The following is a 23,802-nucleotide window of genomic DNA, read 5'->3' as shown; positions in this document are numbered from 1 at the left end:
TTTGATGAGTAACAAGTTAAAAAGAACAGCATTTATTCAAAATAGAAATCTTTTCTAACAATGTAAATCTATGCTATTATGTTCTATTAATTTAATTCTTGGTGAATAGAAGTATTAATTTCTTTAAAAAAAAAAGAAAGAATAAACATTTCTTCTGAAGGATCATGTGACACAAAAGACTGGAGTAATTCAGCTTTGATCACAGAAATAAATTAGATTTTATTATATATTAAAATAGAAGAGTGTTATTATATAACACATTTATTAGTATACGCATATTTTACTTTCTAAAAATATTAAAATAAGTAAAATTAACTCAAAAAAGCTTCTTAAGGGGAGACACTGCAGCCAAAAAAAACAAAAACCTTTTTTCATGCACCTGTGACGTTTGAGATTTTGGGCTTTTTGTTGTTTCATAAAGTGTTTTTTTCAGACTAGTGAAAAGGAAACACTCAAAAGACAGTTAAGTGTTTCTTTTATAGCACTTTATCTATTTGTGTCCATAGATTTCAATAATTTCAATAAATCTCCACTTCGGTAGCCCTTACACACACCAAACTTTACATTTTTATTCCTGTCTATGTTCTGAAGGTTTTTCCAGAGGCATCTGTTCATATGAAATTTGCTTGATTTTATACAACATTTTATTCCCCTAAAAATGGTAAAAAATCACATTGTTTCCTGTCTGTTCTAAGTTTATTCTGAATTATGGAGTGACAAAATGAGATCCCAAAAATTCCCTCTGTAAAAAAACATTTGACTCTAATATGTGACCCTGGACCACAAAACCAGTCTTAAGTCGCTGGGGTATGTTTGTAGCAATAGCCAAAAATACATTGCATGGGTCAAAATTTTTGATTTTTCTTTTATGCCAAAAATCATTAAGAAATTAAGTAAAGTTCATGTTCCATTAAGATTTTTTGTAAAATTCCTACTGTAAACATATCAAAATGTAATTTTTGATTTGTAATATGCATTGTTAAGAACCTAATTTGGACCACTTTAAAGGTGATTTTCTCAGTCTTTTTGATTTTTTTGCATCCTCAGATTTCTGATTTCAAATAGATGTATCTCAGTCAAATATTGTCCTATCCTAACAAATATTTATTGAGCTTTCATATGATGTATAAATCTCAGTTTTGTCAAATTTAACCGTATGACTGGTTTTGTGGTCCAGGGTCACATATACACATCTCAGTTTTGTAAAATTTAACCTTATGACTGGTTTTGAAACTGACTTCATCCAGTGTTTGGATTTTTGTACTAGAAATGTATGCAAATTTTGCATATTTAATTAAACAATGCTTCATTTGCATATTTAAACCTAACATTTGAGAAAACTTGTAATACAAAAAATGTTTGCAATGATCAGTGTAATCAATCAACTGAGTAAGTAAGGTGAGAGTTCATTTTTTTACCCTATTCACCCGCAGTGTCTCGCCTTAAGAGGAGTACTGATACTAAAGCTTATACTGTGTTTTTCTACCAAAATGACGCTAGTGATAACTACCAGGATGAAAAGTGACATTGAGGACACAGGAAAAACCTATAAAGTCGATTATCAACCCCAAATGGTGTGCCACTGTGGCTGTGCTTTAAATACAAATTTGTATGTACAAGCAATCATAATGCAGCAGTCATAACGCGGCCAAACATGTGTAGGCGAAGCAACTGGAGATAAAGAGGGAAACTGACACTTTCAGGGTACAACAATGACAGTGATCTATAAAAACCCCAGAGGGTAATTCATCCGACCTCAATTAGCTGTCCCACTTCATCCTGATCGCTCTCTCATTACACAGCCAGCACACACATTTATCTGCAGCTCATCTGGACACAAGCGTCTGCAGCTAAATGAGTATCTTCTGTTTATTTGCATGTGTAGAAACCGCCTGCATGTCGGTGTTTGCTGACACGTCTGAATTTGCCTACGGCAGCATTAAAATCCAAGCTATTAATGCATGCCAAACTGAAATCTTTATTCGTTTTGAAAGACCAACACTTGATACGTTTCTCTTTGAGAAATGGCTTGTTCATGTATGGAAAAATAAAGCCTTAATCAATGTTTACACAACTGGATTCATTCATAATACAGATACAGAAGACTGTTAGTGGCAAACCCCTTCAGAAAAACAATTACAGCATTCATAAAATAGTGTGATTGGCAATCATGAATCATATCTTAAAAAAAATACATCAGGTGCTTATGTCAGTGACAAACATTATAAACTCATCTAAGAAAGCTGGAAAATAAATACTGGTCCTACTGCACAGGAAGAAATCGGACAAAACTTCCCATTTTTGTAAATCTCACAACAGAAAGGAAGGCAAATTTGGCACATTCAACATTATCGCATGAACCTAAAGCTACAATAAGGACAAGAGTGAACTGAATCATGACTTATTATTTCAGTATGTTCCTCACACAAATCAAACTATAGTGCACAAAAATATATATCAGCATATATGGCTTTTTAGTGCTTGGTAGTGGTCACTATGAAATATCATTTTATGGAAAAGAACTGCAATCAACTGCAATCAAATAATTAATATTTTAATATAAATATATATATATGCTTTAATGTGTTTAAAGGAGACTTTTCTGCTCATAAAGGTTGCATTTATTTGATTAAAAACACTGAAATGTAAAATGTTAATGCAATTTAAAATAGCGGTTTTCTATTTTAATATACTTTAAAAGATAATTCATTCCTGTGATGCAAAGTTGAATTTTCAGCATCATTACTCCAGTCTTGAGTGTCACATGATCCTTCAGAAATCATTCTAATATGCTGATTTATTATCAGTGTTGGAAACCTGTGATACTTTTTTTTCTGTATTCTTTGATAAATAAAATGTTAAAAAGAACAGCGTTTATTTTAAAATAGAAAACTTTTGTAACAAACGCCTCGTTCAAAGTTTGGGGTCAGTAAATTTGGTCTTTCTTTCTCTCTTTTAAAGAAATTAATACTTTTATTCAGCAAGGATGTGTTAAATGTATATTAAAGACTTGTATTGTTATAAAAAATTTCTATTTTGAATAAATGGTGCTATTTTTAACTTTTTATTTATCAAAGAATCCTGAAAAAAGTATCACAGGTTGCAAATTCAGTAGCACAAGTTTCCAACATTGATAATAAAAGGAATAAATCAGTATATTAGAAAGATTTCTGAGGATGTAATAGCTAATGAACATTCAGCTTTGCATCACAGAAATAAATTATATTTTAAATTATATTAAAAAAAAACTTATTTCGAATTGCAATATTTCATAATATTACTTTTTTTAATTATATATCTTATATTTAATATATATATATATATATATATATATATAATTTTTTTTTTTTTTTTTTTTTCACTTTCATCTGGAAAATATAAATACACTACCAGTCAAAAGTTTGTGATTTTTTAAAGATTTTTAATGTTTTCTAAAGAAGTCTCTTTTGCTCACCAAGCCTGCATTTATTTGAGCAAAACCGTAAAAATCTGAAATATTTTATTTTACATAACCGTTTTCTATTAGAAAATATTTTAAAATTAATTTTATTCCTGTGATTTCAAAGTTGAATTTTTAGCATCATTACTCCAGTCACATGATCCTTTAGAAATCATTCTAATATGCTGATTTGCTGCTCAAAAAGCATGTTTTATTATATTATTATGTTGAAAAAAGCTGAGCAGATTTTTTCAGGTTTGTTTGATGAATAGAAAGCTCAAAAGAACAGCATTTATCTGAAACAGAATTCTTTTGTAACATTATAAATGTATTTATCATCAATTTAAAGCATCCAAATAAAATGATAAATTTCTATAATTTCTCAAAAAAAAAGGTAAAAATAAAAGTATAATGTTACAGAAGCAGTCTGAAAAAAATCTACTCAACTGTTTTAATATAATAATAAATGTTTGAATAGCAAATCAGCATATGTGACCCTGGACCACAAAACCAGTCATAAGGTTAAATTTTACAAAACTGAGATGTATAAATCATATGAAAGCTCAATAAATAAGCTGTCTATTGATGTATGGTTTGTTAGGATAGGACAATATTTGACTGAGATACATTTATTTGAAAATCTGGAATCTGAGGGTGCAAAAAAAATCAAAATACTGAGAAAATCACCTTTAAAATTAGGTTCCAAATTAGGTTCTTAACTATGCATATTACTAATCAAAAATTACATTTTGATATATTTACAGTAGGAATTTGACCAAAAATCTTCATGGAACATGATCTTTACTTAATTTCCTAATGATTTTTGGCATAAAAGAAAAATCAATAATTTTGACCCATACAATGTATTTTTGGCTATTGCTACAAATATACCCCAGCGACTTAAGACTGGTTTTGTGGTCCAGGGTCACATATTAGAGTGATTTCTGAAGGATCATGTGACACTGAAGACTGAATGCTGAAAATTTAGGAATAAAGGAATAAATTACATTTTAAAGTATGTTAAAGTAGAAAACGGTTATTTTAAATAGTAAAAATATTTTGAAATTGTACTGTTTTTGCTGTACTTTGAATCAAATAAATGCAGGCTTGGTGAGCAGAAGAGACTTATTTCAAAAACATTAAAAATCTTACTGTCCACAAACTTTTGACTTGTAGTATATATATACACACACACACACACACACACTGTAGTAACATTTAGACATTTTTCTGATTGATTTTCAGCTTTCATTTCTGTCCAGCCAGTGGACATGATTACATTTAAGTAATCAGTGAAACTAATTTCACATGCGACATTATCCAGCTCAGAGGAAATATTAGTAAAGCAAATAGTCACTAAACAGTAAAGTCTCCAAGGAGAAGGAAATATCAATGTGCTTAATTTTCCTATGTAATAAAACCCCAGCAACTGTTTTACATTTATTTGACACATGGCATCCAGACAAACCATATTTCCCCACACAGTCCTCTATTCCACCCCAGAGAAAGAGATCATTTGAGTCGCGACTGCCTCTATTTGTTGTGCGTGGAGCATCGCTGAGGAACCAGCGCAAAGGAAAGAGTTCACAATCTTCCATCTAACCTGGGCATGGATGAAAATCACTAAGGTACCACCTCGATTTCTTCAGCTTCTACCAAGCAGGCCTGATCGCTGGAAGGGGATCTAAAGGGCGGATGATACTCGATCAGGTTGAGGAGGGATGAACCAGAGTTGTTTCTTTGGTGAAAGAACCAAATCACTGCAGAAACGATCAAGATCAGCACCACACTGAGGATGACCAGAGCTGACAGAAGAGGACTGGCCTCTAGAGATGAGAGGAATGAAGAAAAATTATGATTAACACTAGGGCTGTGCAATAATTTCGATTTCTGCTTCAAACGATCATGAAAATGCAGTAATCAGGATGAAGCGATTATTGCGGCCCCTTACCAGTGGTGCGATTTCGCTCCTCCATAAAAGCCTAATTTCACATGCAGATCAGCAAAATCATGTAACGTTACTTTCATAAAACGGGACGTGCTTGATTTATTAATGTTTCTTTGATGTTGTGTTTTTAATAGCATGTAAGCAAACTTGCGCTGTTCTGTGTATGCGCTCAGAGATTGAGCAGAACACGGACATGTAAAGTTATCTTTTAACTCAAGGTGCGCACCTAAACGCTCAAATATACGCAAAAATATTTCAAAAGGCGCTTGGTGATTATTCATGTAAACTCTTGTCAGTTGGAATGTCTTGGAATGATCATAAACAGTTGAGAATGAAAATACGTGTGTAACATTATATTGTATCTGTGTGGCTCTTAAAGCGGCAACAAATAATATTCCTTCTGCCGTCTCTGTGCTTAATATTAATAAAACATAAAAATACAAAGAGAAAAGTCACTCACTGCTCTTGAATGAAGGACTTTTGTAGTTTTAATAAGAAACAAAGCATGTTTAACATTAACAGTGAAGACGCTGTTTTATTTTACATTCAAATAATTACATTCAATTTCTGTAGTAGGCTGTTAGACTACTTTAGACTTGCATAAAAGTATTCAGTATTTTTTTTTATTTTTATTTGTATCTTTTTTTCTGCTGTATTGCTATTTTTAAATTAATCACTAATATAAAGTTTTGGACCCTGTCATAATCGTGTCAAACAATCGTGATTACAATATTGACCAAAATAATTGTGATTATGATTTTTGCCAAAATCGAGCAGCCCTAATTAACACAAAAATAAGATGGTTTCTGAACGATCATGATGGCTTTGAACAAAACTTAATTTGGGTGTACAGATATAATAGCAAAATCACATTCACAGAATAATAGTACAAAAATAAGATCATGCTTACTAGGTGGGCTTATCCAGACTGCCTCTGAAAAACAAATCAGAAAGACTGAAGGTCAAATTATACTTTATACTCCAATCTTTATACTGCAGAACAACTAAATGTTATCTTTCTTACCATTGGAAACCATAAACAAGTACTAGTATGTTCTTTCCACAAATGTACTTTTTTATTTTACAAAATTATGATGTGACCCTGGAGCACAAAACCAGTCATAAGTAGTACATGTATATTTGTAGCAATAGCCAAAAATACATTGTATGGTTTAAATGTTATTTTATGCCAAACTTTATTAGGATATTAAGTAAAGATTATGTTCCATGAAGATATTTGGTTAAGTTCCTACTGTAAATATATCAAAGCTTAATTTTTGGTTAGTAATATGCAATTTTTTAAAAGCAAAAAGCAATTTTCTCAATATTTAGATTTTTTTGCACCCTCAGATTCCAGATTTTCAAAACTTATTTATTCAGATTGACACATATGACTGGGTTTGTGGTTCAGGGTTACATATTCATCTCTCACTAGACCTGAAATTTATGGAAGGCCATATTACTCAAAAATAGATGATTAAAAAAAAAAAAGTAAACATTTAAAAAACTAAAAAATTCAGTGACATTCAGTCGGGAGCTGATATGATAAACATGAAAAACAACAGACATACACTACCAGTCCAAAGTTTTTAAATAGAATGATTTTTTATGTATTTAAAGAAGTCTCTTCTGCTCACCAAGCCTGCATTTTTTGGATGCAAAGTACAGCAAAAATTTGAAATATTTTTACTATTTAAAATAACAGTTTTAAATTGGAATATATTTAATGTAATTTATTCCTGTGATTTCAAGAATCATTACTCCAGTCACATGATCCTTCAGAAATCATGCTGCTTTTTATTTCAGATAAATGCTGATCTTTGGATCTTTCTATTCATCAAAGAATCCTGAAAAAATGTACTTAACTATTTTAAATATTGATAATAATAAAAAATATTTTTTAACAGCAAATCAGCATATTAGAATGATTTCTGAAGGATTCTGTGACTCTGAAGACTGAAGAATTTAGCTTTTATTATAGGAATAAATCAATTTTAAATTAAATTAAAATTTGACTGCATTTTCTGTACTTTGGATCAAATAAATGCAGGCTTGGTGAACAGAAGAGACTTAAAAAAATATTAAAAAATATTACTGTTCAAAAACTTATTTTATTTTAAAATGTTAAAATATAATTATTATTTAATAATATTTATTTATTGATTTAAATATGTATTTTATCATTTAATTCAGAGTAACCTGGCTGTCTAAAAACACTAGGGTTATTAAAGTTAACTACAACTATAAAATGCATTTTGGTTACTTAATTTTTTTTTTTTTTTTTTACTGAAACTTTACTGAAAAAAAAAATAAAAAATATTTCAGCAGTTGCCAAAGCACAATTTCTCATTGTCATTTAGTTTAATTTAACTAACTAACATAACTAAACCTTAAATAAAAATGAATAAAAACTATATGGAAATGTAAAAAAATAAACAAACATAGAAAAACAGTAACTACACATAAAATACTCAAATAAAAAAAATATATAATAAAAATCCATGAGTTGTGAACGTACTCGTCTTGCACACTACTCCATTCTCAGGTTCATCCGTGCAGCTGACGTTTTCCCATTTCCCTGTGTAGGAGTGAAGAACGACACAAGTGTCTAAAATAGGCAGATCAGTGTCATCAGTGCCGCCATTCTCCCAGTTACTATAGCTCAACACATCATTATCGTCATGCCACTTAAAGACATCTTCTGTAAGACACAGAGAGAGAGAGAGAGATATGCTTATAATGAGACATAATTTACAAGAAATCTCAGTGAAGAAAACAAATTAAGCAACAAATTATACAATAAGGACCAGTATAGACTGGTTCAGTCATGTACTTTGCTTGCTATCATTTTCATTATGAAACTATTTTCACAAGTTCACTGTATGTACAATCCTTTAGTATAATGAAGACACATAAGCTTGATGTCAGGACTCAACTTAAGCTGTCCAGCAGGGCTTTAGTGATTAATAATGAAGTAAGCAATAAACTAATAAAGATGGATGCAAGCAGCTGTTTATGTTTACGGGTCAAAGACGAAAAAGAGTTTAAGCTTTAAATACTGCTTTAAATTGTTGATGTTTTCCCCCAAAAATATTTGAAAGTTTTCTGTTTAATTCAGTTGCATTTTTGTTTTTGTTTTTCTGAGCAACAAATAAATATCATACATTTTTTCCTAATTTACAGAAGACTAAAATGTCATTCAGTGTAACAGTCTTGTCAGGCATATTTTTTAAGAGTTTTTTACTTATTTAAAACACAATAAAATGTAATATGCTCCCTTATTCTTTTATATATTTTAATATGTACAAGTCAGAATAAGAATGAATTTTTACATAAATATTGTGTTATACTGAATGACAATGTAACATTATTTCAACCAAATTTTGACATTTTATTGTCCAAAAACCTTAAAAGTAGACACTTTACTTCTATTTAATGTGATTTCTATGGACATAAAATTAATTTTGTAAATTAATTTTGACGTGGACATCTTAAAATCTTTGACCCTTATATATTTATGGATTATCTCCTCTCAAACCTTCCTTTAAAACTACAGAAAAAAAAAACAGATATAGTTGTTGTTCTTTACCTAAACAACAACTATATCTAAAAAAACGATTGATAAATTTTAATTTTCAATAATATTTAGAAATAATAACTCGTGCACACATTTTTGCTGGAAAACAATGACATAAGGTGATAATTTTCAACCTCTTTAAATTGAGATGACTACTTTAATGATATAAAGCTGAAAGTTTGACAGGCATAAAAACATGTAAACACCTAATGAATGGAACATAAGACTGCAAAGCTTGCTGAATCTGTGTCACATCAGGTCATTTGTTCTGATCCATGAACACGATCAAAGTTCACATTGTCCCCCGTTTCATTGTTCAATAACTAGGCAAAGTCTTTCATCATGAAGCCTAAACAGACTCATGCAAACAAGAGGTGTTTGGATTATGTTTCTATAGTTTTCACTTGAAAGCGTCTGTGCTCTGGGTGTGGATGATTTATTCTTTGAATCCTCAAGCCCCTCGATCAGCGCCTAAAATAACAGGATTTCCTCGTGTTGTGAGACGACACGTGCATTAGAGGAAGACAGCTCGGAAAGTTGATGTGTGTTTACTTGTACTTGTGGGTAGGCGATATGGCAAAAATATCATATCACAATTTTTTTCAGAAATATCACGATTCTTTGTCGCGTTGGTTTTACTATTTTAGTTGTCTGAGCACTACAGCCACACTAATTTCCCTATTTTAAAACCAAAACTAGGGCTGTGCAATTAATTGAAATTCGGTTTCAATTTCAATTTCAGCTTCAAACGATCATGAAAATGCAGTAATCGAGATGAAAGGATTATTGCGCCCCATTCCGCCCCCTTTCCAGTGGTGCGCTTTCGCTCCTCCATAAAAGCCTAATTTAACATGCAAATCAGCAAAATCATGTAACTTTCATGACTTTCCTAAAACGGGACGTGCTTGATTTATTAATGTTTCTTTGATGTTGTGTTTTTAATAGCGTGTAAGAAAACTTACGCTGTTCTGTGTATGCGCTCAGAGACGGAGCAGAACACGTATTCAGTATTCTTTTTTTAAGCACTGTTTTTTTTTTATTTGTATCTTTATTTGTATCTCGCTGTATTGCTATCTTTAAACTAATCACTATATAAAGTTTTGGACCCTGTTGTAATCGTTTAAATAATCGTGATTACAATATTGACCAAAATAATCGTGATTATGATTTTTGCCAAAATCGAGCAGCCCTAACCAAAACCTTACAAGGTAACAAAATATAAAAAAATAATTGTCATTATTTTATCGTTGCAATTAAAAAATAGGAACAAAGATAGGCTACATGTTACAAATACACATAAATCAAACAAACAGTGCTTTAATTTTCATGTAGAGTAGATGTATTTATCAGTATCATTCAAGAAATTTAATTAACAAATATAACAATAAAACACTATTATACATTGACTCTTATTAAAGCAACTGTATTAAAGTTCTTCAGTCAAGAGCAGTGAGTGTTTTTCCTTTGTGTTTTGTTTTATTAGCATACTACCAGCCAAAAATGACAATTCTGACATCATTTACTCACTCTCAAGGTTTTTTTTTTTTTTTTCAAAAAATAAAACATGTTGAATATAAAACTTACTTTTACCAAACAGTTGCTGGTCCCCAGTTACTTCCATGGTATTTTATTTATTTTTTCCCCACTATCAAAGTCAGTGGGGACCAGCTACTGTTATCCACATATCTTCTTTTGTGTTCAGCACAAGAAAAAAATCAATAGAGATTTGGGACAATAAGTGAGTGACAGCATTTTTGGGTGAACTGTCCCTTTAATGACAATTGGCAGCATGTTTAGTTCTGTCGCTTTAAGAGCTGCACGCATCTAAGGCCCCGTTTACACTGTCAGTTAAATGCGACCCAATTCCGATTTCTTGCTCATATGTGACACAGGTCGGATCTGTTGTAAACGGGTAAAAAACATGCAGTCGGATATTTCGAGATCGGTTATGCGGAAATAAATCAGATATAAATCGGATATGTGCATTGCGTTCTGTACATCATTAAAATTGCTACAATTTGGTACCTCTCCGCGGTTTAATGACGTCTTGTGTGTAAATGAGTGTAAATGCACACAGGATATTTTTAGGTACAGGCAAAAATGGTGAAAAAGTGAAAAATGTCAGTTGAGGTTTTCACAAAAATGAGTTTATTAAAGGATAACTGTTGCCAAAATGCAACCTGGGCTGTTTTTTTTTTTACTGTAAACGCGACAAACTTATATCTAAAAGCATAATTACGACAAACAAGCCGTTTTTGAGATTGACCGTGATTTCGTTTTGTGGTCAGTGGCCGGTGAATGGGAATACTAGGGGCATATCTTTGAGCGCATCAAAATCGATATTTTTACAACACTAAGAAGGCTCGACACACCATGAAACTTTGCTCGAAGTATCGCCTGGTTCTCTACACATGAACTCCAGCATTGAGAAAATTGTGTACACAGAGTTTACTAAAAAGAACGTTTTTAAACAACTCGCTTTCCCTGTTTGAGTTTCCGCTCGCGGCCGTCTCGCCAGTCAAGAAGCAGGGCTCTCAAGTGTCACGCATTGGGCGTGACAGTCACTCATTTCGGTCTATTGTCACGCACTCCCGCCACACATTGTATTTCTCACGCAGAAAAAAAACTATTTATAATATATTTAATATACCGCAGCGCCCAACGTTTCTCTGGCCGCGCGACTCTCGCTATGGAACCGGCAGGATTCAAGCGCGTCTCCCCTGGAGTTCTTAGTCGAGCCTGCCACTTATCAGCCAATCAAAAAAAAAGAAATAGGCTAGACGATAGCCAATCAGAAAATAGCACTATTGTATCTGGGTAAGATTTAACGCAACAACCAATGAAAAAAAGCATCCTGAAAATGTTCACCATCTTCCTCGTTCACCCACAGAGGAAACCACTGGAGCCCCGAGCATCACTTTGAGCACAAAGTAATGATCTCCTGTTACAGCAAATTCACAACTTGTTTGACACAAACAATATTATGAAAACTTAATGAGATGTCACTCTTGCCTGTCTTCAAAACTTGAGAGCCCTGAGAAGTGTCGATCTCCGAGTGCGAGGATGGATAGCTCCTAAAGCATATTACCATATAAATGCACGGCTAATTCGTTGTTTTGTCGCAAGGAAAAAACAATATTAAACTTCTAGTTGTAAAAAGAGCCTCATATAAGCCTAATATTTCGTCCTATGGAGTCCATTCATTCGCATTCGGAGATCGACACCTCTTGACTGGCGAGACGGCCGCGAGCGGAAACCCAAACAGTGAAAGTGAGTTGTTCAATAACTTTCTTTTTAGTAAACTCTGTGTACACAAACAATGTTCTCAATGCTCGAGTTCATGTGTAGAGACCCAGGCGATACTTCGAGCAAAGTGTCATGGTGTGTCGAGCCTTCTTAGTGTTGTAAAAATATCGATTTTGATGCGCTCAAATGTATGCCCCTAGTACTCCCATTTACCGGCCACTGACCACAAAGCAAAATCACGGTCAATCTCAAAAACGGCTCGTTTAGATATAAGTTTGTCTCGTTTACAGAAAAAAAAAACAGCCCAGGTTGCATTTTGGCAACAGTTATCTTTTAAGCCCCCATCTAGCAATCCCAAATGCTCCAAATAGTGATTAGACATTTAAAAGTTTCTTTATTTGTACATTTACCGAGAGGATTACCTTTTCTCTGCTCGCTTCTCGCACTGACTGTCGTCCAAAGTGTGCGCACAACGCACTTCCTACGGCGCGCAAACCCAATAAAAACACATATACAAAGAATTACAGTATTTAAGTATTCACGCAAACATAATCAGTTCTGTTTTAAGTGAACGCTTGGGGAACTGTTGGGGAAAAACATCTGATGTGTAACATTATATTTGATTCGTGCATTACAGTACATCCGTACAGTAGTCTCATTAATGTTAATCTAACCATAAAAGAAAAGAGGGAATCACTCAATGCACTTCTTTAAACTGCTTTTGTAGTTTTAATAATCAATTTATTTCTAATAAACACATTTGAGTATTTGTTTTTCGCACATGAATCCTTTTGTTTAAATGTAAAATGATAAAGGTAATCTTTTCTTATAGCAAAGATAAAATAAAAAAAAGCTGTATTGTGATTATTAATATATAGTAATTATTAATAAGAAAAGAACTGGAGGAAAACTTTAATCTCTCTCATAATCAACTTTGCTGACTCTATCGGCTTCAAAATGGATGTAGTGTAGTCCAACAAATTATGCATCATATTTTTAAAAATGTGTTAATTGTGACTTGTTTGATCAGCACTGTTCACATTTTACTCTCAGGAGGAAGCACATGTGAAAGAAGGTAAACGACAACAACGCATGCACGATGTTTAAGATGGTATGGCATCGGTATCGTCATATCACACACCCCTACTTGTATATTATGTAAGATACAGAGCAACTTTAAAGGGCCAGTTCAAAGATGCTGTCATCATTTAATCACCACTTAAACCTGTCAGTGTTGTCAAACCTGCACAGCGTGTCAAAAAGCACCATTTGTATTGAGAACAAGCTCAAAAGAGCAGCTTGAACATTCTGTCTTAAATTCATTTTGCGTTTTATGTACAAATAAAAAGTTTTAGAATAACATGAGAGTGAGAAACCAGTGCCAAAATGTTTATTTTTGCATGAACTAACCCTAAGCTATATATGATTCACTCAATTGGAAGTTATACAAACTGTCAGCAACAGCAAATATAATGTTCAAAAATAACTTAACATACTGGTGAAGATTTTCCAAAGCACTTCTCCTTTAACTGTCTCAACTAAAAGCACTGACTAGGCAACAGTCTGGTAAACAACTCTCTGCCAAGGCCTTTGGTTTGAAAAGATTAGTCAAGTTCAGCTGCATTCCAGGGTAGAGGCTGGACTAAGTCCAATAATCTGCTTAAACATGTACTGCATAAGTTTTGTTTTTATAATACCTTAAAGTCTTATATAATTGTACTATTTGAATCAATGTGCAAGCTTTATTTTAGTTCATAAAACAGAACTTGCAAATTGAATTAAATAGTGAAAAATATTTCCTGAACAATTAAATAAGATTTACATTATGTACACCGAAAAATACAAACATTTATACAGTCAAGGTCAAAAGTTTGCATCTACCTTTCAGAATCTTCAAAAAATAATAGGGATCATACAAAATGCATGTTATTGTTTATTTAGTACTGACCTGAATAAGATATTACACACAAAATATGTTTACATATAGTCCACAAGAAAAAGTAGTAGTTGAATTTATAAAAATGGCCCAGTTCAAAGGTTTACACCCCCTTGATTCTTAATACGTGTTGGTACCGGAATGATCCACAGCTGTGTTTTTTTGTTTAGTGATAGTTGTTCATCAAAACCTTTGTTTGTCCTGAACAGTTAAACTGCCTGCTGTTCTTCAGAAAAATCCTTCAGGTCCCACAAATTCTTTGGTTTTCCAGCATTTTTGTGTATTTGAACCCTTTCCAACAATGATTGTATGATTTTAACATACATCTTTTCCACTCTGAGAACAACTGAGGGACTCATATGCAACTATTACAGAAGGTTCAAACGCTCACTGATGCTCCAGAAAGAAAAACAATGCATTAAGAACCAGGGGGTGAAAACTTTTGAACAAACTGGAGATGTGTACATTTCCTAAAATTTCAAATGAAATTTGCCTAAATGTCATTTTTTTCATTTAGTACTGCCCTTCAGAGGTTACAGAAGATAAGTAAAAAAATAAGTTAAATTTACCCTAATCTTCAAATTCCAAAAGTTTTCACCCACTGGCTCTTAATGCATCGTGTTTCCTTCTGGAGCATCAGTGAGAGTTTGAACCTTCTGTAATAGTTGCATATGAGTCCCTCAGTTGTCCTCAGGGTGAAAAGATGGATCTCAAAATCATACAGTTATTGTTGGAAAGGGTTCAAATAAACAAAAATGCTGGAAAACCAAAGAATTTGTGGGACCTGAAGAACAGCAGGCAGTTTAACTGTTCAGGACAAACAAGGGACTCATGAACAACTATCACGAAACAAAAAAGCACAGCTGTGGATCATTCAGGTAAGAACACAGTATTAAGAATCAACTTTTAAACGGGGTCATTTTTTATAAATTCAACTATTATTTTCGCATGGACTATATGTAAACATATTTTATGTGAAGTATCTTTTTCAGGTCAGTACTAAAACAACAACATGCATTTTGTATGATCCCTCTTATTTTGGCAGAACTAACATTTTGCAGATTCTGAAAGGGGGATGTAAACTTTTAACTTTTGCATTTGCAAAACTTGACATAATACTTCAGAAAAAACAACATTTTCTGATTATAAATCCTAATTAATATTACAAAAATCAAAATGAAATGTATTTACAACTCTTATTTATTTCTGTATTCAGATACATTTCTAAAAAATGCAAAGTGGGTGTTACTTTCCAGAATAAAGTGGATGGGGTTAAAAATAAAATATCCAAATATGGTGTTGAGAGACAGGCATGTTTTTGAATTTAAAAACAAAAATTTAAACTTACCATCACTGTCGTAGTACATTCCAAGCCAGACACTCATTTTATCTTTCCATACAGAAGGACCGTACTTAACGATAAACTCATTTTCCAAGGCGCTTTTCACTGTCAAGAGATCTAAAAACACAATAGGGAAGGTTAAACTGTATCATATAGTGCATAAAAACAACAGTTTTAGATATTTCAGTGTGTTACAGTTTGCAAACTGTTAAAAAGTAATCACCATATCCTCTGCACATGTCTTTTGCATCTTGAAGGGAGTAACTTTTGAGGACATCCTCTTCTCCATGGACGAAGTGATAGCAGTTGACGTCGAACGTCAACCACGTGCGTCCATCTGCAGGGCAGTCTGTAAAGACAGGACTTTTAAATTAACATCTCAACAAGAGTCCTAAGGCAAAAGTGATAAAAAAATCTCTCTCTTCCATGCTAATGTGAGGTTTTGTTTTAAACATTTTGATGACAGTTTGGCTTAATTCTTGAAATTTCATTGTTTTAAAATCACCAAACATCACATCACATGTCATAAGGGTCCATTTTTTGAAACTGAGATTAATACATCATCTTATAAATAGGCTTCCCATTGATGTGTGGTTTGTTAGGATATGTCAATATTTGGCTGAGATACATCTATTTGAAAATCTGGAATCTGAGGGTGCAAAAAAATCTAAATATTGATAAAATAGCCTTTAAAGTTGTCCAAATGAAGTTCTTAGCAATGCATATTACTAATCAAACATTAAGTTTTGATATATTTACGGTAGGAAATTCACAACATATCTTCATGGAACATGATCTATACTGAATATATCCTAATGATTTTGGCATAAACATTTTTTTATCATTTTGACCCATACAATGTATCATTGGTCAAACTCAAAAAGGACATAAGAACCTCATAAAAGTACCACAAAAGCATACTAATGGAAACCCATATGCACCATTTTCCAAATGTTCTAAAAGAAAAAAAAAAATATCTTTCATATCTAAATCAAATATAGCACCCGACAATAGGTTTAAATAACATTAGGTAGCAAGAAAAGGTTCATTAGCAAGAACTAATGATGTCTGGATAATGTCATTAACCTCCAAAGTTATTGTATAGGTCATTCCGTGTCAACTCAACCAGAAGTCAAATTTTTGATTTTGCTAGTATATTTTTTTTGAAGAATGATAGACATGTATAGTGATGAAAGCCAACAAAATTAAATGTCACTGATGAATGTTTACTGAGTAATCCACTATTTTGTAGGAGGTCAAAATGCCAATTTCACCTGAGATTCAAAGTCAAGCTATAGGTGGGTAAAAATGACTTTCAAAGATGGCAGCATCATAATGTTACTTTTACACAGAGATTGGTAATTTTATTAATAAAAACTTTTGACTTTAGCAATATTTGTTGCATTATGCGCCAATAGTGACCATTCAAAAATGGGGAAACAGTCCTTTTTTAGGTTTTTCTCCAAAGTTTGCATGCCTGTATCTCAAGAAGTATCAAAGATATCTTAATGCCCATTTAGACATTGGTTCTTAACAAATTTTCCTTTTGGTGTCCATATTTTTAAAGTCCTATGAGATTCGTTTCCAGAGCTATTGAAATTTCAATATGGCTCCAGGAGTAAACAGTTAGTGGTCAAGTGGTCAGAAAGTGGTTAGTTGTTTTCAGTGGACGGAAACCAAATGTTGGTTACTTCGTATACAGCTGATACTTATTTTACTTAAAGAACAATTCATTTTCATTTACCTTTATTTAACCAGGAATGAAAACTCAGGCAGGTAGGCAGCCATTTAACAACAGAGTTGCAACAGACATTACAAAGAAAACAACTAACACATTAAAAACAATCACACACAATTTGGTTTCTCTCTAAATTACACAATAAAGACTTAAAATTATTATACGACACCAAGTTCTGTAATTTTATCTCCTTTTGGAGAAGATTCCAGTCTGAAGTGGCGGCATATTTAAAAGAAGTTTTACCAAGTTCAGTCCTGACAAAAGGCACGCACAGATTGTAATTTGATTGAGAACGTAGTGAGTAACGTCTAAACGAAGTCCTTTGTATAAGACAGCAGAGATAAATTGGTAAACAACCCAAAATTGCCTTATATATCAAAAAATACCAATGCATTTTTCTGCGGATACTCAAAGAGGGCCATGCAACTCTTTTATATAATTCACAATGGTGTGTTGAAAATTTACATCCAGTTATAAATCTTAGAGCTCCATGGTACAGAGCATCCAAAGATAGAAGAAGATAAGAAGGAGCATGCTGATAAACCACATCCCCATAATCAAGAACCGGTAAAAAACATAGCAGAAACTATTTCTTTCTTAACCTTAAATGGAAAGCATGACTTATTTCTAAAATAAAAACCAAGCTGTAACAATGTAACAATGTATTTTACTAATAGAACTACCAAATTTCTGTGTATGCCATCTTTCGGATGTCATTTTTACTCCCCTAACTTGATTCTGAATCTCAGGTGAAAATTGCCATTTTGACCTCCCTCTACAAAATAGTGGATTACTTTATTAGTAAATATTCATCCATGACATTTAATATTTCGGCTTTCATCACTATGCATGTCTATCTTTCCTCAGAAAAAAAAAAATATTAGCAAAATCAAAAAATAAAGTTGATTTGACACTGATGGCTTCAGAAGACTTGTAATATAGTTGTTTGGCACCACTGAGGTGTGTACATAAGTAAATTCGTGTAAACAATGACAGAAGTGCCATTTTTCTGTGACTGTAAGAACTAAATATTGCAGTCTATTACTTTAAAAAAGAAAGACTTAATTTCAACTACGTTTGCACGCATGAAAAACATAATTTATTGAAAAACAAAATTCCATGATGTTTCCAGAAAGTTCTGACACTGTCACCAACAAAATAAACATAACAGAAAACTTCAGAATACTCTTCGTTACGGTTTTACACTATTGATAACTAATTATGGTATAACCAACGACATGCTGCTATATATGCTGCTTCCTCTTTCATTGACTAGTTTTTTTCCAGTCTAAGTTAGTACTCAAAGCTCGTGACAGTGATGCAGAGCTACTGACTTGAACTGACATTCAGTTTCAGAACCTTTAAATATAATCCAAAACAATTCAATAAACAATCCGTAAGTGTTTCTCATGGAGAGAAGAGTTGAGATCTCAGATGAATTCGTGTGCGCGAGTACGCGCTGAACTTCACTTTTGTTTGCATCGCCATAAACAAACAATCACAAGCTGTTGTTAAACGCTTAACAGCTCAAACACACGCTAACACAAACTACTCACCTGCAGTGTCCTCTCCTCGCACGAAATGGCACGCTAGAGTGAGAAAAACGATGTAAAACAGAGTAAAATGACGAGAATTGGAGTCCATGTTTTCAACACAGTGCAGATATCATGGCTGCGCGCTCAACGCGTCACATACACACAAACGTGCGCGCGCGCGCACAATGTCAACAATAAAGTTTTATTTTTACGATTGCTACAATTTGACGACTTTTTTAAAGCAAATAATAAGCGTATAGTACAGAAATAGACAATATATAAAATGTATTCATTTTCATTGTCATTTTAATGAAAGTTTGAGAAACTCTGTCGTTTTTATTGTTTTTTTTAAATATGTCTATAAAGCTTTTATTCATTTTATTCAGTTTTTTAGTACATCAAGTTAAGCTAACTGAAAATGGGTGCATAAATAAATAAATATATAAATATTTTTATAGTGTTATTTTAGTAGTATAATATTTTTTGATACTATTATATTTTTTATAATTTGAATTAGTTTTTATTTTTGTATTCATTTTCATTTGAATGAAAGAGTAATAAAAAGGAGTAATTTTGTTGTTTTTATTGATTCCTTTATTAAGTTCTAGTTTTTTTAGCACATCAAATTAAACTAAATGAAAATGGACAAATAAACAAATAATTTTACAGTGGTATTTTAGTATAGTTCATATTATATATCATATTTTGAATTAGTTTTCATTGTTGTATTCTTTGTTTTCATTTTAATTTGAATGAACGTTATTGTTTTTTAAAAAACAAAAATGTCTATAAAGTTTTTATTAATTTTGTTTTATTTTTAAGTTCTTGTTCTCTTAGTACATCAAATTAAACTAAATGAAAATGGATAAATAAATAAATAATTTTACAGTGGTAATTAATAAAAAATATTACTTTTTTATTTTATATTTTTATATGTTTTTATATTTTGAATTAGTATTTATTTTTGTATTCATTTTCATTTGAATGAAAGAGTAATAAAAAAGGAGTAATTTTGTTGTTTTTATTGATTCCTTTATTAAGTTCTAGTTTTTTTAGCACATCAAATTAAACTAAATGAAAATGGACAAATAAACAAATAATTTTACAGTGGTATTTTAGTATAGTTCATAAATAAAACCATTATATATCATATTTTGAATTAGTTTTCATTGTTGTATTCTTTGTTTTCATTTTAATTTGAATGAACATTATTGTTTTATTTTTAAGTTCTTGTTCTTTTAGTACATCAAATTAAACTAAATGAAAATGGATAAATAAATAAATAATTTTACAGTGGTAATTAATAAAAAATATTACCTTTTTTATTTTATATTTTTATATATTTTTATATTTTGAATTAGTATTTATTGTTGCATTCTTTTTTTTTTTTCATTTTAATGAAATTTTGACTCATTTTGTTGTTTTATTAGTTCTTAAACAAAAATAATGTCTATACAATTTGCATTCATTTTATTTCATTTTTAAGTTTTAGCTCTTTTAGTACATCAAATTAAAGTATATGAAAATGAGTAAATAAATATATAAAGGTTTTTTACTCCTGAAATGAGTTTTTAAGGAGCCTAAACTGATGTGTTAGTCTTAGTTGGGTTAAGATGGTTTCATTTGATCTCTATGATGACCCATGCTGGTCTTTGGCTGTTCTAGCTGGTCTTAAAACCTCTCTAAAACCAGCTAACAAACCAGCCTGACCAGCAAGCCAGCTTGCTTTCTTTAGGTTATATGAAGTGTTGTTTGTTGTGTGATGTATTCTGCAAACATAATCTGAGATTTTGTCCATTATTAAGTTTTATTTCTATATATTAAAGCACAGAGAGATGATTGATGACTTTTAAATGTTATTTAGGCTCTGTTAACTAGTTTAAAGACCCTCCAGCCATCAAATCCCAGAGGAATGTGTATACGTGAGCGCTGACCCGTGTCTCCACAACACAAGAGCTCACGCCGATAAAACAACATGACTGACCACAGAGCCAGAGATCAGACGCTTATTGTTTGTTTGCTTATAAAAGGTACTTTGATAGGTTAAAAAATACAGAAAACTAATGCAAGTCTTAAACAAACAAACAAACAAATCTTTTTTTTTTCCAATTTTGAAAATTTAATTAAATTAAAATGGGTAATGCATTATAATTATAACATTACAACCCACCTCAGTTTTGGGATCAAATGAAGCAGACATGGAAATATTATAAATATTATATATCAAATTTGAGACACATTGTGCAAACAGAGTTAGAGGTGTTTAAACAAACTGAAAGATTCTCTCACTCAGCAAACGGCTTTAGAATAATAACAAGAATAAAAATAAATGTGTGATCACTGCCAGCTTAACATTACTAAAATAACATTCGTATTTTTTTAAAGAAAAGTTTTGAAGGAATTTTTAAAAGTGTCTTCAGATCAGTGTTATTTTAGTATTAATGATACCATTATATTTTTTATAATATGTGTTTTTTTTAATATGTCTGTATAGTTTTTATTAATTTTATTTCATTTTTAAATTTGAGAACTTTTAGTACATGAAGTTAATATTAAAAAATATATATTTATTTATTTAAGAATGGTGTAGACCTTGTTTAAAACTGACTGGAGCGTGTCTTTAAAAACTGCTGATATCCAAACATTTATAAAAGCAAATGAAAATAATGTTATTTTTTAAAAGTGTCTTCAGATCAGTATTATTTTACTATTAATGCTACCATTATATTTTTTTATATTTTAATTTTTTTTTTTTTGTATTTGCTGTTTTCTTTTTTATTTTAATGATTTATTTATAGTGATTTTGTTGTTTTTATTGTGTGTTTTTGTAATGTGTCTATATAGTTTGTTATTAATTGTATTTCATTTTTAATGTACATGAAGTTAAACTAAATAAAAATGTTATTGTTATAAATTACATTTTTAGTACATGAACTTTTAGTACATGAAGTTAAACTAAATAAAAATGTGAAATTTTATCAAATATTAATGGTAATAAATGAAAATAAAATATTAATATTAAAAATATTTATTTATTTATTTTAGATATTATTTTTTGAAAGAATAGTGTAGACCTTGTGTAAAATTGACTGGAGCGTGTCTTTAAAAAACTGCTGATATCCAAACATTTATAAAAGCAAATGAAAATAATGTAGTTATTTATTAAGTGTCTTCAGATCAGTGTTATTTTAGTATGAATGATACATTAATATATTTTTTATTTTCAATTCGGGTTTTTTGCATTTGCTGTTTTATTTTTTATTTAAATAATTTTATTGATAGTGATTTTGTTATTTTTATTGTGCTTTTTTAATATATCTATATAGTTTGTTATTAATTTAATTTTTAAGTTTGAGAACTTTTAGTACATGAAGTTTAACTAAATACAATTTTTTATAAAATATTAATGCTAATAAATTGATATTAAATATTAATATTAATTATTTATTTATTTTAGATTTTATTTTTTGAAAGAATAGTGTAGACCTTATGTAAAACTGAGTGGTGTGTCTTTAAAAACCTGCTGATATCAGAACATTAATAAAAGCAAATGAAAATAATTTAGTAATTTTAAAAGTCTCTTCAGATCAGTGTTATTTTACTATTAATGATACCATTATATTTTTTACATTTTGAATTTGAGTTTTTATTTTTGTATTTGCTGTTTTCTTTTAAATAATGAGTGATTTTGTTGTTTTTATTGTTTGTGTGTGTGTTTTAATATGTCTATATAGTTTTATTCATTTCATTTTATTTAAGTTTTAGTACTTTTTATTTAAGTTTTAGTACTTTTTAGTACATGAAATTAAACTAAATAAAAATGGGAAAATTTAATAAATATTAATGTCAATAAATTAATATTAAATAATATATATATATATATATATATATAAAATATTGATTTAATTTTAACTGATAACCCTGACCCAGTTCTCATGTGAAACACTAAAAAACTGTGGCTCTCAAATGCCTCCTGTAGATGGCGCTGTCGCTGCATGGATTGATGCAGAGCTTCTCAAACTTGTCCATCACAGCAGTTTGAAAATTCTTCTTCAAACACACCTGATTCACCTCTGATTGAGCAGATCATTAGTAAGATAAACTGGGTGTTGTTCATATGAACCCTCAAAGCGTCAGGTCAATAAATGGACCATCTGATCCGTTATTTACCATCAGCAGTGAGAGCTACAAAGCAAAGTTCACATCATTCTGTGTCATTCTGCATTAAAGATACTTGCAGTTCTTGTTCTGCTGGAATCTGATAGTGGCAGAAGATGAATTACACTCTTTATTTACTCCGGATTTTCAGGATGCAGCAACTGCACATTGTTGAGTTGCTTACAATATCAGTTTCAAATGTAAAGTTCATCAAAACAAACCTACGTGGCAGCTTCAGCTGAAATCTGAAGGTTTTGCAGTGCAAATAATTATGCACTTGACATTTTGACAGATTTAGGCCTTACTGGTTACCAGGGTGTTCTGGCTTGTTGCTAGGGTGATGCAACGCCAGGGTGGTCTGGTTGATTTTTAAATAGACAGACAGACAAATTGTCACATGTATGCTTAGCATTAATCCATAGTCTTTAATAAATCCACAGGGAATCAGCAAAAGGAAATCCACATTAACATGATCAATAAGTGGCCACCAAAAGAAACTAAGGACAGAATTTATACAAACTTTAAAATTAAACAATGTTATTATTAAAATTATAAATATTTGACCCTGGACCACAAAACCAGTCATTAGATGTATTGTTTGTTAGGACAGGACAACAAAATCTGCAAACTTAAAGTGCAAAAAATCAAAATACTGAGAAAATCGCCTTTAAAGTTGTCCAAATAAAGTTCTTAGCAATGCATATTACTAATCAGAAATAAAGTCTGGCTATATTTACGGTAGGACATTTACAAAATGTCTTCATGGAACATGATCTTTACTTAATTTCCTAATGATTTTTGGCATAAAAGAAAAATCGATAATTTTGACCCATACAATGTTTTTTGGCTATTGCTACAAATATACTTATATGACTGGTTTTTG

General features: G+C 31.2%; 1 protein-coding gene across 1 annotated transcript; it reads right to left on the bottom strand.

The window, feature by feature from the left end:
- Window positions 1-1,958: 1,958 nt before the first annotated feature.
- cd302 (CD302 molecule) lies at window positions 1,959-18,915 on the bottom strand. Its single transcript, XM_073846052.1, has 6 exons — window positions 18,783-18,915; window positions 15,712-15,837; window positions 15,495-15,605; window positions 7,906-8,088; window positions 6,298-6,321; window positions 1,959-5,265 (listed from the first exon to the last, which is right to left on the bottom strand). Exons 1-6 carry the CDS (start codon window positions 18,868-18,870, stop codon window positions 5,063-5,065), a joined length of 735 nt encoding a protein of 244 aa, XP_073702153.1. The 5' UTR covers window positions 18,871-18,915; the 3' UTR covers window positions 1,959-5,062.
- Between the last annotated feature and the right edge of the window lie 4,887 nt (window positions 18,916-23,802).

The sequence above is a fragment of the Garra rufa genome, chromosome 8 (genome assembly GCF_049309525.1).
Source record: "Garra rufa chromosome 8, GarRuf1.0, whole genome shotgun sequence".
Classification (NCBI taxonomy): domain Eukaryota; kingdom Metazoa; phylum Chordata; class Actinopteri; order Cypriniformes; family Cyprinidae; genus Garra; species Garra rufa.
The sequence above is the reverse complement of the archived record's forward strand: the minus strand, read 5'-3'. Positions and strand labels throughout refer to the sequence as shown.

What these genes read in the sequence shown, in the direction of transcription:
- cd302 (XM_073846052.1), bottom strand. Translation starts at nt 18,870, where the DNA reads ATGGACTCCAATTCTCGTCATTTTACTCTGTTTTACATCGTTTTTCTC. An exon ending in TGGAGTAGTGTGCAAGACGA is followed by an intron (nt 6,322 to 7,905) that starts GTACGTTCACAA and finishes TTTGTTTTTCAG; the next exon opens with AGGCAGTCTGGATAAGCCCA. An exon ending in AGTCTGGATAAGCCCACCTA is followed by an intron (nt 5,266 to 6,297) that starts GTAAGCATGATC and finishes TCTCATCTCTAG; the next exon opens with AGGCCAGTCCTCTTCTGTCA.